This window comes from Neopsephotus bourkii, unplaced genomic scaffold, assembly GCF_033783945.1.
Source record: "Neopsephotus bourkii isolate Nb327-2 ecotype Australia unplaced genomic scaffold, CSIRO-AGI_Nbou_v1 NB_107, whole genome shotgun sequence".
In the NCBI taxonomy this organism is placed as follows: domain Eukaryota; kingdom Metazoa; phylum Chordata; class Aves; order Psittaciformes; family Psittacidae; genus Neopsephotus; species Neopsephotus bourkii.
The window spans coordinates 2254755-2269760 of NW_026900624.1; the positions used below are offsets into that span (position 1 = coordinate 2254755).

The 15006-nt window shown below is 45.1% G+C and overlaps 1 protein-coding gene across 2 annotated transcripts; it reads left to right on the top strand.

Moving 5' to 3' along the window:
• Nucleotides 1-6181: 6181 nt before the first annotated feature.
• Nucleotides 6182-12867, top strand: KCNA1 (potassium voltage-gated channel subfamily A member 1). Of its 2 annotated transcripts, none has more exons than XM_061357940.1 (3): nucleotides 6182-6524; nucleotides 6639-6823; nucleotides 7589-12867. In XM_061357940.1, exon 3 carries the CDS (start codon nucleotides 8051-8053, stop codon nucleotides 9524-9526), a length of 1476 nt encoding a protein of 491 aa, XP_061213924.1. In that variant the 5' UTR covers nucleotides 6182-6524; nucleotides 6639-6823; nucleotides 7589-8050; the 3' UTR covers nucleotides 9527-12867. The 2 variants fall into 2 exon arrangements, with proteins under 2 accessions (XP_061213924.1, XP_061213934.1); XM_061357950.1 differs by having other exon boundaries at nucleotides 7592-12867.
• Nucleotides 12868-15006: the final 2139 nt, after the last annotated feature.

Below are 15006 nucleotides of genomic sequence, written 5' to 3' on the forward strand. Positions count from 1 at the left end.
GAAAGATAGAAAGAAGAATCTAGTAATTCATCTTCTCTATGAGCACCTAGAAATCCTTTACCATTTTTGTTATGGTCATTTCCTTAGCAGCTCTAAGGTTTCTGAGGTATAAGTGGAAGCACTCTAAAGTTCACAGATATTCTGGTGACTGCCCCCTTCAAGCTTCAGCTTGCCTGCATTAGGGCTAATATGTGTTCTCAGTGTCTCCTTGGGGCCAGTCACAATCTGGAATCATGACTGGGGACTCCCTCTTCAGCACTTTCAGTTACAGCAGAATGTGCCACCACCCACTGCTTTGATGCCTGGGAGCCGCTCTACTGCACGTTTCAATGTTTGCTGGGAACACTAATCATAGTCATGTTCTCGGCATTCACACTCTGTCAGGTGTGATACAGGAGAGCATGAATCCAGTTCAAGATCCAGATCTAACTCATAACAGACACTGAATACTTTTGATTTTGATAGATGAAATTGAGGCTGACTTGTATTACTATTAAAGCCTGGTGGCTTCCCTCCAGTCCTGTGTGCACTGGTTTGGTGTCAGTGTAGACTCTCGTTTTATGCAGATGCCTGTTGTTTTTATTTTTCCACTGCTGCTGATTTATTCTCTGCTCCTTTCTCAGTAGGTCTCTTGACATCTTGCCTCTTTCTTTTAGAGTTTTCCCTCAGTAACACTGAGAGTGTCAACAGTTTCCTGTTTCAGTAGCTTGAATGTCAGGTTCATAGTCAGCTTTTGAGGGAAGTATCAGTCTCCTTAAACTATAAGGCAATACTTTTTTGAAAGGCCTAATGGGGCCCATGATGACTTCTCCCTCTGCTCTCCCAGACTGAAGATATTCTGGTGGTATGCTATGCTTACTTGAGCTGCTTAGGGATGGAAGGACTTTCTGAGTGCCCTTTATTATAAGACCAAGTGATAATGCGCCATACTTCATGACAGCTTACTGAGAACTCCCATCCATTCACTAGCCTCAAAATAGCCTCAACTGTAAAGCATCACTGTAAATTGTAGGTTCCATTACTGCAGTCTAATGTTGCCATTAATGAGTGTTACTGGAGTTCTATTGCAGGTGACCTTGCAGCCCAGCTAGGACAAATTTGGCTGTGAATGGGCTACTGGTGGGACAGCTGTAATTATAGCTATGGTAGGACTGGTAAACTATTTGAACACTGGGAGTACCCTGAAATGGCTAGACTTGTTAAGCCACATATTCTTTTTGCAAAGAAACTCAACTAAAGATGATTATGTCAATCTCCATGATGCCTTTAGCCTCAAGCTTGGGGTTTCATAGCAAGATTTGTTGCTCCTTAAGAACCAGCACTTCCTCATTCTTTTCGGGGCACTTCAAGTAGAAATGCCATATGAAGGGGGGTTTCTTTAGATAAGTATCAGCTTTGTTGAAGCATCTTTCTTATAAGCTGTAATCATGCTGTAAATGATCTCACACAGGAGAAACTTGAGGATTCCCAAAGTTGAATTCTTTGTTGTGTATTACAAGGACCCATTGCAAGAACGGGTTTTTGGGTTTACAGAAACATACTTGCTCTGATGTTGTTCTTTCTTCTTCAGGTGTTCTCCATCTCTGACAGTGGCACTTTATGTGATGCTCACACCTAGTGACATGGGCAAAGTTCACTCTCTGATTTCTATACTCTGTGGCCAGCAGCATTCGTGAACAAAGCTCTTGCACCAGTATGAGACCTAAGCAATACAATCATGGGAAGCCAACACTGAGTACTGTTAAGAAAGAATTCATGTGGATTGAATAACTGAGTATGCTCAAGTAATCATAGACAGAAGCAGCAGTTACTAAGTTATTTGGGGCTTCTTCTCCATGTGTTGTTCCTGCTGCACAAAATGGGATACAGAAATGATTTTCAGAGACTTGGTCCACAAGTCTCAATAAAATACAGTCTCTTCCTCTCACAGGCCAGACCAGCCTGCTTGAGCACGGGGCTCTCCCAGCAGCAAGCAGCCAGTTGGGCAAAGCTCTGGGAATAAAATCTAGGACTAGGAAAGGAGGTCAGAGAAGGAGAAATTGATATTAAAGCCATGAAAATATTGTTCCTGAGCATTTTTAATTGCATTTCATATGGAAGTGTGTTCGTCTTACGGGTACATGCCCAAAAGCGTGTGAAATTTTCTGGGCACTGTGAAGTGGATTAGCATCTTTGCCTTTCCATTTTGTCTGATTACACAGCTGCTTCAGAGGAGGACAAAAGCAGGTTCAACCCTGTCCTAGCACAGCACAATTTCTGTCCTCCCTTGCCGAGCCATCCTTCCACTGCCACACTTTGCCCACATCCAGTCCGCTGTTGTGGGATAAAAAGCAGCAAAGCGGTGGCATCTTTTCTCTCCAGGCTGGTCCTAGCAGCAAAACTGTCAGGTGATTGAGGGCAGTTTCTGCTTCTTTCTTCCCAGGGTTGGATGCACTCCCAAGTTCTCATCTTGCCTTCGTGTAGCAACAATATTGGATCTACTCATTGACTCTTTTGGTAATAGAAGGCCCACATTTAAGACTTTAAAAAGGAGCAGGAACAACAAGGTAATGATATGACAAGAGGGAACAAAAGTCATTGTCATCTCCCATCAGCTATCAGTATGCTTTGAAGCATGAGATTTGATTATTCCAGTCATAACAATGCCTAATAATACTGCAGGATAGTAACAAGGCTCATAAATCAGTATTAAAAGATATAAACTTTTTAAAAGATCTTTTGTTCCTCCTAGGGAATAAAACCCAGCTGTCAACACCACAAGCCCACCTTTGGTTCTAGCTGTTCTATTCTATCTGTAGACTCTTTCCATCTCATAGGTCATTACGACCAATAGGTCATTATGACTGCTCTGCAAGGCAAATTTAAGCAGAAACATGTCCCTTCATCCATAGCATCCTCTGTCTCCAAGGCCGTTAAATTTTGTCTATGGTGACACCTGCACAACTCATTTGCGGGTTTATGCAGTTCTGAATGGAGCTGTGTTATGTGGTGGTTTTCCAGGTGTGAATGAACTGGGGCTACCGTGCCTGTGAAGATCCGTAAGGTTCAAACAACCCCAGACATCTCTTGCCACTTCAGATTTTTCAGTGGTTTCTGTCACAAGAACTGTCTTTTCATGTCGTGGAAATTTAGCATGCTGACAGTGTCCCTCATGACACCTACATGAATAATGCCATGCTGGGAAATCCACTCTGCTCCTGCATCCCTTGATTTCAATCAGCAGTTTTCAGATCCCCTGGTGACAGTGTTTAATGCCTATTTCACTGAATAAAGCCAATAGTTATTTTTTAATCCAGCTTCAGAGTCACAATCGTTCAATACAATTCTTCTTTAAACCTTACAATACACTAAGAGTTTTAATCAAAAATTTGTTTTTCTCTCTCTGAAATACTAAAGAAAAAATCTGCGGAATAATAATAATAATAAAAATATTTCTGGGGAAATCTTTTGTTTACCAGACTGAAACACAGGAAATCTGTGCCTTTGTCTACAAGGCAAGACTTTGAACTTGCAGAAATGGTTCTGCTTTTGCTGCACTGACCTACCTTTGACACAAGGAGTCTATCGGTTCTGGTTGAACTCCGAAAAGTTACATCATCGGCCATAGAAATTGGCAGTGAAGCTCCTCACCCCGTGCAACTCAGAATGCCTGCTGCTTCCCCATCTGCTTGTGCTCATCCATGCTACCATGCCAAGATGGATGCACTTTCCATGGGGGGGCTCAAGTGGAAGTGTTCCTCATAGTGAAAGGCTATCGGAGAGGGATAATGACATTTGCATTGTACCACTAGACCTAGCACCACAAAAAGCTATGCTTTTGGTTGCTTAGAACTTGTCATTTCCCTATGAAAACTTTTGCTCCTTAACAGCACTCCTCAGTTTGGCTCAGGGAGGCATTACCAGTTCAACTGCTGGTGGCCATTTTCTGTATTATAGAAAGTATGGAAAAACAGCAGTCTGACTCCAAACTCAGCAACATGTTGGAGTTTCCTTCTATTCCTTAGCATTTAATTAAGCTACTTAGCACTGTAACATGTAACATACGACCTCTTTGCAATCTCTAGTTTTATTGCTCATTAGTTTTATACACACCTTAACAAGATTTTCAGTGACCCTATGGCTGACAATCCACTTTTCTTAGAAAGATGTCTACCTTCCAGCGCAATTACTTGGTGCTAATGTTAGTTTGGAATGAGAAATCAGAGTGCAAAGCTATTCAAAATGGGGGGGGGCTAGCAATATCCCAGTTTGTCCTTTCACTACCTTGTAATGTCAAAACAAAAGGTGCTATTTTTTACATGTTTTTTTCTGTTGCTGGTGTACCCACAGCTTCCAATAAGGATTTGGGTTCTGCTCTACAAAGACAGCTCTCAGGAACAAACAGCCTAAGCAGCTGTGACAGGCAAGAGAAGTACTTTTATTCCTGTTTTCCAGATGTAAAAGCATAATGTATAGACTTGCCTGCAATCATGCAGGAAGACAAGGGCAGAACAGCACCTTGAACTCAGGCCTCTGATTGTCAGATCTGCATTTTCATCACACTCCTGAGCATCCGTATTTGTCTTTGAACTCGTACAGGGGGATATAACACCGCACCAGAGGCGGTTGAGTAGCTCACAGAGATATTTCTGCAAAGCAGTTCCAAACACACTGAATGCAGAGCTCTCTGAATACTTTGCAGTCAGCTCTATGCAGCATGTCATCCAGGCATGGAATTCACTGCCATAAGAGGATGTTGAGTTAAAGGCTGTAGCTGAGTTTTTTGAAGGGTTGAAAAGCCGCATGGTTAGTTTAGGAAATGGGACTGCCTTTCTCTTTGGGGGGGGGCTTTAGTTTGTAGAGCGTCTAGGGATGCTGGGTCTAAGTCAGGGTGCTGATGCTGAGCTGCTAAACTGTCAGACAGGAAATGAATGGTTGTGATTTTCCCTAGGAGAATAATCTCTCCTTTTATTCGGTGCTTTGATTATTTTGCGCAGGAGTGGCATAAAGAGACGTTCCTCTTGCTCAGAACTTTACCAGAAGTTTCTTACAAAACTCTCAGCATATGTGACACTCACTGAGAAGAAAGAAAGGGAAAAAAAGCCTACACCAGGCTAGACAGGAAATCTGTTTCTTTTTCCTTAGTTTTGTTTCCACCAGGACTGGTGACTGCAGCATGCAAAGCAGCTGTGATTACACCACAGCTAGGGCTAGAGGATTTTCAAATGGTTTGTACTCTAGCAAAAAACCCCACTCCAAGCTAACAACACATGGGGATAAATAACAGGAAGGGAAGAAAAGACAGAAACTGTCCGTGAGGTCAGGTGATTAAGTATTTTTGGACTGCCAAGGTGGTGATCTTAAGTGACAATAATGTATTATGCAGTGGAAAGCTAATGAGACCAGGTCTGTTAAACATGGATTTGGTGTTACTTAGCCCTGGAGTGCTTCAAATTACACAGGCCCCGGTTGTATTTTGATCACCTCGCCTGCTTTGACAAAGTGAGCAGAAGGCTTTTATATAATGTACATGATCCTATACTGTAGGGAACAATCCCGCACTGGCAGGGGAGGGAAGCTGATGACATAATGGGTCTTCTCCATCTCGAAGTTATGTGATTCATCAACTAAATGAATTCAGCGGGATAAAGCAGCATGAAAGGGCAATTTCCTTGTAACACGCTGCCTGCCGATTAACTCTTCCCTCTCAGTTTCAGCCACACCGCTCGGGACCCAACCTCCATCACTATGCCTAGAAGGCTCTGGCTGCACAGCCTCACCTGCTACTGAGCGTACGGCGTGGCGGGGGGGCCGGGACCGGGACCTGAGGCCGAACGGACCCGTGCCAGCCCCGCACCGCGGGCGCTCCGGGACACCGCAGGCGCAGCCACCTCCCTCCGTGTGGGATGTGTAAAGCCCTACACCACACCAGCCGCCTCCTTTGCAGGTGCCTGCGGGCTGCGAGCCGAGGAACGGGTCCTCTTGTGCATAACCCCCGGCGCCCGCCGCCCCTTGCCCCGTGGCCCAGCTGCGGTCCGTGCGGTCCGGGTCCGGAGCCTGCATTGCGTCGGGGGCGCGGTGCGCAGCGCGCAGCGGCGGTGGGGCCGCGCTGTCGGGCGCCCCAGGGGGTGCAGCGTTCCTGCCTCCGCTCCTCCCGCTGATCCCGTGCGTTCCCCCCCCATCCCCAAAACCCGTCCCCCCGCCCTCCGCTCCCCGAGCTGCACCAAACAGCTCTCAGGTTTCTGCTGATACTGCAGCGTCAAGAAATGGCTCGAGTTTGCTCCTTGCTCTTATGCATTCAGCAGCCCTCTCGCTCCTGCCACACTCGTCCAGCTTCTGCCTCCTGCTGCTGCTGCTGCTGCCGGGACGAGCCAAGACTGACTCCGGGGATGCGGCTGCAGGACTGCGGCTCTCTCACATCTCTCCAGCGGCCGCTGCCCAGCGCCCGGCTCCTCTTCCAGCTATCTTAGGGGAAGAGAGCAGGAGAGCCAGCAGCTATCTAGGACTCCTTGATTTTATTTACTAACTCAAGCCTTTTGACAAAGGTACTTTGCACTCTTTTAAACCAACTCCCCCACCCCCCACTGCGGTTCTCGACAGAAAACTAATTAAACCCACTCGCCCTTGGTGCAGCCTAAGACAGTGTATGAATATTTCAGTGTCTCGCAGGCAGCCCTGTAAAGCGATCGCTGTATTATTAAGAGGGGCACAAGAAGAGGACGAGGGTTGAGTTTGCCGCTGCGGTTTTTGTTTTGGTTTGGTTTTTTTGGATGCTGCTGCAAGGCGACTTGACGCATTCCGGCACTGGCTCCTACCCCTAACCAGCGCATCGCACTCGGAACAGGTAAGGAAATCCCCTTCTCCCCTCCTCGTGACTGGACTCTATTTTGGACAGTTTGGGTCTGGCTTGTCGATCTCCCTTCCCTCGTCTCTCTCTCACTTGTATTTAGCTGCTGTAAAGCAAGAGAGGAGATGCTTTGCTCCCCCTCCCCTTATTCCCCCGATTGGTGTGATGAAGTTGTCAGTGATCAGCTGAGTCTCCACTGTCTGTGAAGTGGGGAGTGTGGCGGTCAGGAGACTTATCGCAGGAGTCGACCCCACTGAAGTTGCCTAAGAAGTCCCCCTGATGTGCTTAGGGCACCGCAGGTTCCATATCGGCCCCTTCCTGCCTTGGAGGCCCCGGTGCATGTCTGGGGATGCGTGGGAACGCGTAGGGGTTCCACATGTGCTGCTGTAGTGGGCAGAGCGGGATGCTCTTGCTGGTGTGAAAGCCAATCCGTTGCGCCTGAGCATGTGTGTGTGGTGGGGTTTGGGGGCTGGTTTATTATGTTTCTCTCCTCCCTGTCAGCCTCCATCCTGCAAGTGAGATTTATGCCTTCAAAAGCAGGGTATCTCCATCACTCCCTTTCCAGCACATAAGAGGAGAGGACCGGGGAAGTGGAGGGGGGGGGCCCCCCCCCCAGGCGATGGAAATTTGCTGAGTTGGCATTGCAAGGACTCACCTCCCAGCAGCCCCGTGATTGTTTTATTTATTTATTTACTTATTTATTTATTTGTGTGTATGTGTATGTGTGTGTGTGTGTGTGTGTGTGTGGTAAGTTCGTGACAGCAGCTGCAGAGATGGTCCAGTCAGCGGGAAAATTGGACGGATCGAGTTAAAGGCAAAAGGAGACGGCTGGGGAGGGGACCTCAGTCTGGGGGTGCACTCCATAGACCTTCAGCCTCCCGGCTTGGGATACAGGACCCCTCACCTTACCTGCCCTCTTCCCCCCCTAAAGGTACTTCTTCCCTCTTTCTTCACCCTCCCATCATCCCTGATGCCTCTCCCTTTGTCCCACCTCTCCTTTCCCCTTTTGGCTTTTTCCATCCTTTAGGCTTCTCATCCATCCCTTCTTCAAGCTCTCCATCCAGACTCATCATCCCTCGCTGCAGACTCTGAGCCTCCCCCCCCCAACCCTTCCCTGAACTGTCCTGGGAGGCTCTGTACTCTCCTCAATCCTCCTCCCCACTCTAGTCCCTCTTCCCTCCCTTCTCCTCCCGTGCCCCTGGGTCCCCTTTCCCGTGTGCCACCATGACCGTGATGGCTGGAGAGAACATGGATGAGACTTCTGCGCTGCCTGGCCACCCCCAGGATAGCTACCAGCCCGCTGCCCATGATGACCATGAGTGTTGTGAGCGCGTAGTGATAAACATTGCTGGACTACGCTTTGAGACACAGCTGAAGACCTTAGCCCAGTTCCCCAACACTCTGCTGGGCAACCCCAAGAAGCGCATGCGATACTTTGACCCCTTGCGCAATGAGTACTTCTTTGACCGGAATCGGCCCAGTTTTGATGCCATCCTCTACTACTATCAGTCTGGGGGGCGGCTCCGCCGGCCGGTCAATGTGCCCTTGGACATGTTCTCTGAGGAGATCAAATTTTATGAATTGGGTGAGGAGGCCATGGAGAAATTCAGGGAAGATGAAGGATTCATCAAAGACGAGGAGAGACCCTTGCCGGAGGGGGAGTACCAGCGTCAAGTATGGCTCCTCTTTGAATACCCAGAGAGTTCTGGGCCGGCAAGGGTCATTGCAATAGTCTCTGTCATGGTGATCCTCATCTCCATTGTGATCTTCTGCTTAGAGACGTTACCTGAGCTAAAAGAAGACAAGGAATACACAGTGCATCGCACTGACAACACCACCCAGGTCTACAAATCCAACATCTTCACAGATCCCTTCTTTGTTGTGGAGACCCTGTGCATCATCTGGTTCTCATTTGAGCTGGTGGTGCGCTTCTTTGCTTGCCCCAGCAAAACTGAATTCTTCAAGAATATCATGAACTTCATTGACATTGTGGCCATCATCCCTTACTTCATCACCCTGGGCACCGAGATGGCCGAGCAGGAGGGGACTCAGAAAGGAGAGCAGGCTACCTCCTTGGCCATCCTGAGAGTCATCAGACTGGTAAGAGTCTTTCGAATCCTCAAACTCTCCCGGCACTCTAAGGGTCTCCAGATTTTGGGACAAACCCTCAAAGCAAGTATGAGAGAGCTAGGTTTGCTGATCTTCTTCCTCTTCATTGGGGTGATTTTGTTCTCTAGTGCGGTATATTTTGCTGAGGCTGAAGAACCTGAGTCTCATTTCTCCAGCATCCCCGATGCTTTCTGGTGGGCGGTGGTATCCATGACCACTGTGGGCTATGGTGACATGTACCCTGTGACAATTGGAGGCAAAATCGTAGGCTCCTTGTGTGCCATCGCTGGTGTGCTGACAATTGCCCTGCCCGTACCTGTCATCGTGTCCAACTTCAACTACTTCTACCACCGAGAAACAGAAGGGGAAGAACAGGCTCAGTTACTTCACGTTAGCTCCCCTAATTTAGCATCTGACAGTGATCTCAGTCGCCGCAGCTCTTCCACAATCAGCAAATCTGAGTACATGGAAATCGAAGAGGATATGAATAATAGCATAGACAATTTTAGAGAGGCTAATCTCAGAACTGGCAACTGCACTGTAGCCAACCAAAACTGCGTTAATAAAAGCAAGCTGCTGACTGATGTGTAAACAAAATAAACCCAACCAAATCCCCATTCACAGCTTGAAGACTTTAGTGACACAGTCACACTTTGTAGATGCTTTACTGATAGTCTTTGAATGCTTTATTTACCTCGTAAATGCATTGTTGCATTGCGAATATTTGCTCAGCGATAAAGAAGCTTCCAGGATCCATGAAAGATAAGATTTTGTTTATTTCTAAAAAACATTTTCCACCTGGTAAATGGTAACCATTTGAACTAGTTTAGTTTTAAGCTGTGTGATGCTAGACCTAAACTTTTCCTCTCCCACCTCCTTTTATTTTTTTGTTTGATACAGTTAACTTAAACTAAGCAAGACAGTTTTTAGAGCTATAAAGCATATGCATGGATTCCAGTGAAAATATTCTGCAAAACTGCACAGTTGCAAGAAAGTGCATCAGATAACGAAAAAAGATTAGCAAAAAACTGCAGCAAGCATTTGCCATGGTTTTTATGAAGGAGTGCAAAACTTCCTTCTGCCCCCTGTGTGAAAGATTACATACTTCCAGCCTACCTTATTACAGACATACTTAAGCCTGGTCTCTTTTGCTCTCCATACAAGAACTATTCTAAAAGGAAAATAACAAACAAAGCTGAAGACAAAACATCTGCAATGCTGCTAAGTTCTCTTACATGCAGATGATTTAAACATACTTTTCCTTTTCCCTGTCCAGAACTGGATACAAAACTTTAAGCCCCTCTGTTGCAAGATAGCACAATGGAGTTTAATAGAAGCATGTTTGAATTTGATACTATTTATTTTATAATAGCATGTTTGAAACGTTACCTCAGACAATAGCGGATAAGCTTTCGTTTGAACTGAATCTCCTAAAAATAGGTCCTTTATCTCTCTTTTTTCTCTCATTTTTTTCCTTGTTTTCTTTTTCTTTTTGTTTTGCATTCACCAGAAGTGCACTCCTTAGTTTATTAAATCATTGACTAGTAATTTAAAGTACTGTATTTAAGTGCATATGTTAGTCAAACGGGAACAATAACTTTTGGAGATCAAAGCATGTTCAAATATTCAGCATTATGGCCTATTTGATTAAGGTGTAACTTGAATTAATTAATGCATGAATTCAATAATAATAACAATAACTAATAATAACAATAAAAAAACAACAAAAAAAAGTGATTGGTAGACTGAAGGCCTAAATGAACTGATTAGAGAAACTTGATTGTTTTCCTGTATTGCTCAGGGAAACGTGTTGGCTTTTGTCCAGGCGTTGTCGGAAAGGAAGATATCCCAACCCTTAAAGGGAAAGCTGTATGTAAAATTAAGAAGTCAAGTTATCTATAGCAACACCTACAACCTAGTATCCTTTATAGCTGAAAGGTGCAGATGCATGCTTTTTGGTGCATTCTCAGAATGTAAATGAAACTTATTTATTATATGCATCCAAATTGCAGCAGCTGGTTTCTTTTGCAGTCATTAGTTGAGACATTTTTGTATTCCCTTAAAGCTCACCGAAGAGACTCAACATATTGATATAAGTAGTTGCGCAGTGCCTTTATCTTACATCCCCTAAATTGCTGAAAGTGCCTCCAGGAACTGAGCTGGTCAGAGATAGCAAAGGAAAGGGTTAAAAGGCACCAGCACAAGTACAGGAGTGTTCTCTGCTGCCTCCTGGCACTGCACAGAACAGGATAGAGAAAGAAAAAGCAAGTGTGAGTGAGAGGGATGCAGAAGAAGGGGGCAGAGATCATCAGCACCCATAGTATACCTTCCTTCCCCAGCCAGCCTGATACTGCAGGGCTCAGCATTTGCTTCTGCCAAATAACTCATAGTTGTGTTTATGCAAGACTTCGAGTTCCCCAAGGTTGTTTATAGAGACATTGCTGCCATCATTGTATCTGCCCTTCCTTTCCCTGAGATGGCTTTTTGGCAGCCTGTCCCAGCTGGGGACAGGCTGCAGGCTGCAGGAAGAAGTAGGGGTCAGCATGAACTGCGGCATCACCCAGTCAGGCAACCAGACTGCAGGGCTGTGCTTTTCTTTCCCTTGGATTTCCCAGCAGGTAGGTAGGAGAGGCTTTCCAGTGCCCCCCCATACCTGCCTCCTCTATCCCCTTTCGTCAGTCCATCAGATCTTAAATCCCATCACAGCTCCTTTAAACCATATTCTTCTTTCTGGTTCCTAAACTTATTTTACTTCCACCATCATCTGGTGAAGGAATCCACACTAGGAGAAGGTATCTTCTGCAATATGCCATCCTTGACTGCTAGGCTCTGGAAGATGCTAAACTTTGATCTGAACTAATGTAGGCACTAATCTTTATTTTTTAAATGGAAAAAGTTGAGGATCTTCATTCTGCACTTAACACGTGGCCAACTACTGTTGAACGCTTCTCCTTCCACATTGTACAGATTCTTTCTTCCCTATCTTTCTGATATGTGTATATATGTGTATAAATAAATATATATGTCTGGTTATGCATGTGTGTCACGCACATGTGCAGACACACACATATATAAAATCAAGGCACTTAAGAGTTAAAAAACAACCCTAACTCTGCAGTAACGCACAAGCTTGACCTGCCAGGTTTCTAGAAAGACTTGACTTTATTTCTCAGTGTAGCTTCTGTGAATCTTAACGATGAGCAACCAGTCAAGAACTGAGGGGGCTTTTGACTCCTGCGAAATGCAAAGCATCAAATAAAACAGGGCATTACATTCTCTAGGTAGATGTTATAAAGCTTCCTTCCTGTCCCCTGCTCACACCCCTGCCCATTGTACACATCTCCCCATTAAATTCTGGTGGCCCTGATGCTCTCAAACGTGAATTCTAGGATATGATTTCTCATGTCAAAACAGACTTGAATGCTGCACTCAGTTTATAAAACAACCAACTGACTAAACTAAACAGCAATAATCTATTCAGTGCTGTGGGACTGATGATCAGAAATTAGCATCTGGGAGACAAGGCCTCAGTTTGGTAACAACTTCTGCCACAGTTGGGCATGGACATCTTAGCTTAATGAACAGAATGATAATCATTCTACATCTGTAAAGTGCTGCATGCAGTGATTCTTCTTTGTCAGGAGACCAGGATGGATCATTAGGACGTGGGGTGGTCTGGGGAGCCTGAACGTTGCTTTGTCCATTTATAGCTCACTGCAAAGGATCTCAATACATACGGAGTTCAGGAATTAATCTCATGTAGCATAAGCATGTCTTTTCGATATGTTTGACACAAGAAGATAGCAACAAAAGCTCTTACTCCCTTTATGCAGGAGTGCCGAAGTGTCTTTGTGGTCCTGAAGGTGCACTTAACTACCTGTTCTTACCAGTTAGCATCCTTTTCTTTTTTCTTCTTTCTTTCTTTTTTCTTCTTTCTTCCTTTTTTCTTCTTTTTTTTTTTCCCTTCCTTTCTTTCCTTTTTTCCTACCCCATTTTGGCGTATGTTTTGTTTTGACACACATGAGCTCTATGGGGTTGTTTATGTCAGTGGACAAGGACTGGAAATGAGCTGTTGGCCAATTTAGTGTACCTCTGAAAGAGTCAAGAGTCTTTCATTCACTTGGTATTGAACTCCCAGAAGCAATGCTCTTCCTTGTTATGCTGGCCAGAGAAACCAGTAGATATGACAATCTTAGTTGGGCTCTAGTTTGATGAGGTAAGGCAGCTTTTCCACCATAAGGAGTCACTACCTAAGCCTCCTTTACCAGCCACTGCTCTATGCCTCTTCTGCTTTTAGTTGCCCCAGTACAGCTTTTTCCTCATCCACACAGTGAAGGGGATGAGGGAACTTATCTGGCATGAGCAAGGAAGCAGTGCACTGCAATGCAGAGGCAGGAATGAAATTGAGGGGCAGTGGGTGGGAATCCCATAGGCTGGTATTACTTCCAGAATTCCCCATCTGGCCCTACCATACTTAGCTACAGAGCACTAGGGAACAGGCAGAGGAGCAAGGGGGAGAGTGGAAATAAAAGGCTCTGTAGCCTCTTCCATCACTGAGCTGTGAGGTTGCTGCCAGACTGCCAAGAGCTCAAATTCTCTGTGCAGAAGCTTCAGGAGAGACAAGAAACTGCATTTACTTGTCTTCACAGGGAAGATAGTGTGCAGTAAGCCAGGGTGTGAGTTGAGAGCATCGTATCAAACCCATGCAAATTCTCGTGCATGGAGTCTCTTAAGCCTTATCTCCACAGGGGACTTCAGGAAAACTAATGTGAATTAATGAAAGGTGTGCATTTAAAGTAGATTTGTTAAACTGTTTTAAAGCCCAGCATGGACATTCTGTTGCAGAATAAAAGCAACCTTAATCTGATTCGGAGGCATTCTTTTTGGAAGGAAAGTAAGATGAATTAAATTAAGGCTGCTTTAATTCTCAACACAATGGGGCTTAATGCAGTTTACCTCATCTGCCTCACAAGTTCATTCAGACAGATAAGCCTTTAGTAATCATTAAATGTAATGGAACTGACCCTGCTTCACAGGGGGTGGCTGGGCAGAGCTCGGCCATGTGCCTCTAAACTCTTAGTATGTGAGTGCTGGAGATTCACAGCCTGGCTTACTGAGGACTAACATGGTAACAATTCTAGTGATTTCCTTCCGTTGTTCATGGTTTACACATTTGTAGGTGTGAGGAAAATCAATCATGCTGCCTTCTGGGAAGCTGACGATAATCATGCCCCAAAGAAATTAATTTCCACTTATGAAGCCTGTTAACTGTACACGTGCTTAACCTGATGTAATGTTGGCTATGTGGACAAGCACTTGAAAGACAGTACAAAGCACTAGAGACAGGACAAAATTCAGCAAAATACTCTTGTTTTCAGCAGCCATCTTGCCCAAATAGAGATTTCAGGCATCAGAGCCTTCTTAGCAAATCAGCTACGCATCATTCTTTAGAGGCTACATTGGTCCAGATCAATAATTGGAGCACTGGCAACTTTTGTTGACACATTTTTTACTAAGGGACAACTGTTTCCATTGGGCAGAAGTGCAGAAAGTTTGTTTCTGAGGGAGCTGAAACCCATGCGTAACATAAAAACCTACTTATTTGAAAGTATTTTTAAAGGAACTGAGGGCAAGTTTCACTTTTCCATAGTTCTCACTTGGACAGTGTAGTTTCTCATTTGCACACATATTAACCAAAATAAACACTAGGACAAGAACATCAGAAATTTATGAGGAAAAGGCAGAAAGTTGTATTTTAGAATAAGATCTTCTGCATACACATGTAACATACAGACAATATATTTCTCTCCAATATTATTAGCTGGATAACTGTTTTTTAGAGGGGTGCCATTCTGGATTAATTCAATTCCCCTAACATGAAGAAGAGGGAAGTACTGCAGTTTTTCCAGGAATGGTCTGATTCTGTAGGCTTCCAGCAGCCTAATGCCACTGTTCATCAGACTAATTTCAGACTTGCAGGAACGCAGAATGAGCTCTAAAGTGTGATTTACCCTCCATAGCCACAGAGCTGGACGGAATTGCAAAGCTGTCCTTGCAATTGCACAACATGG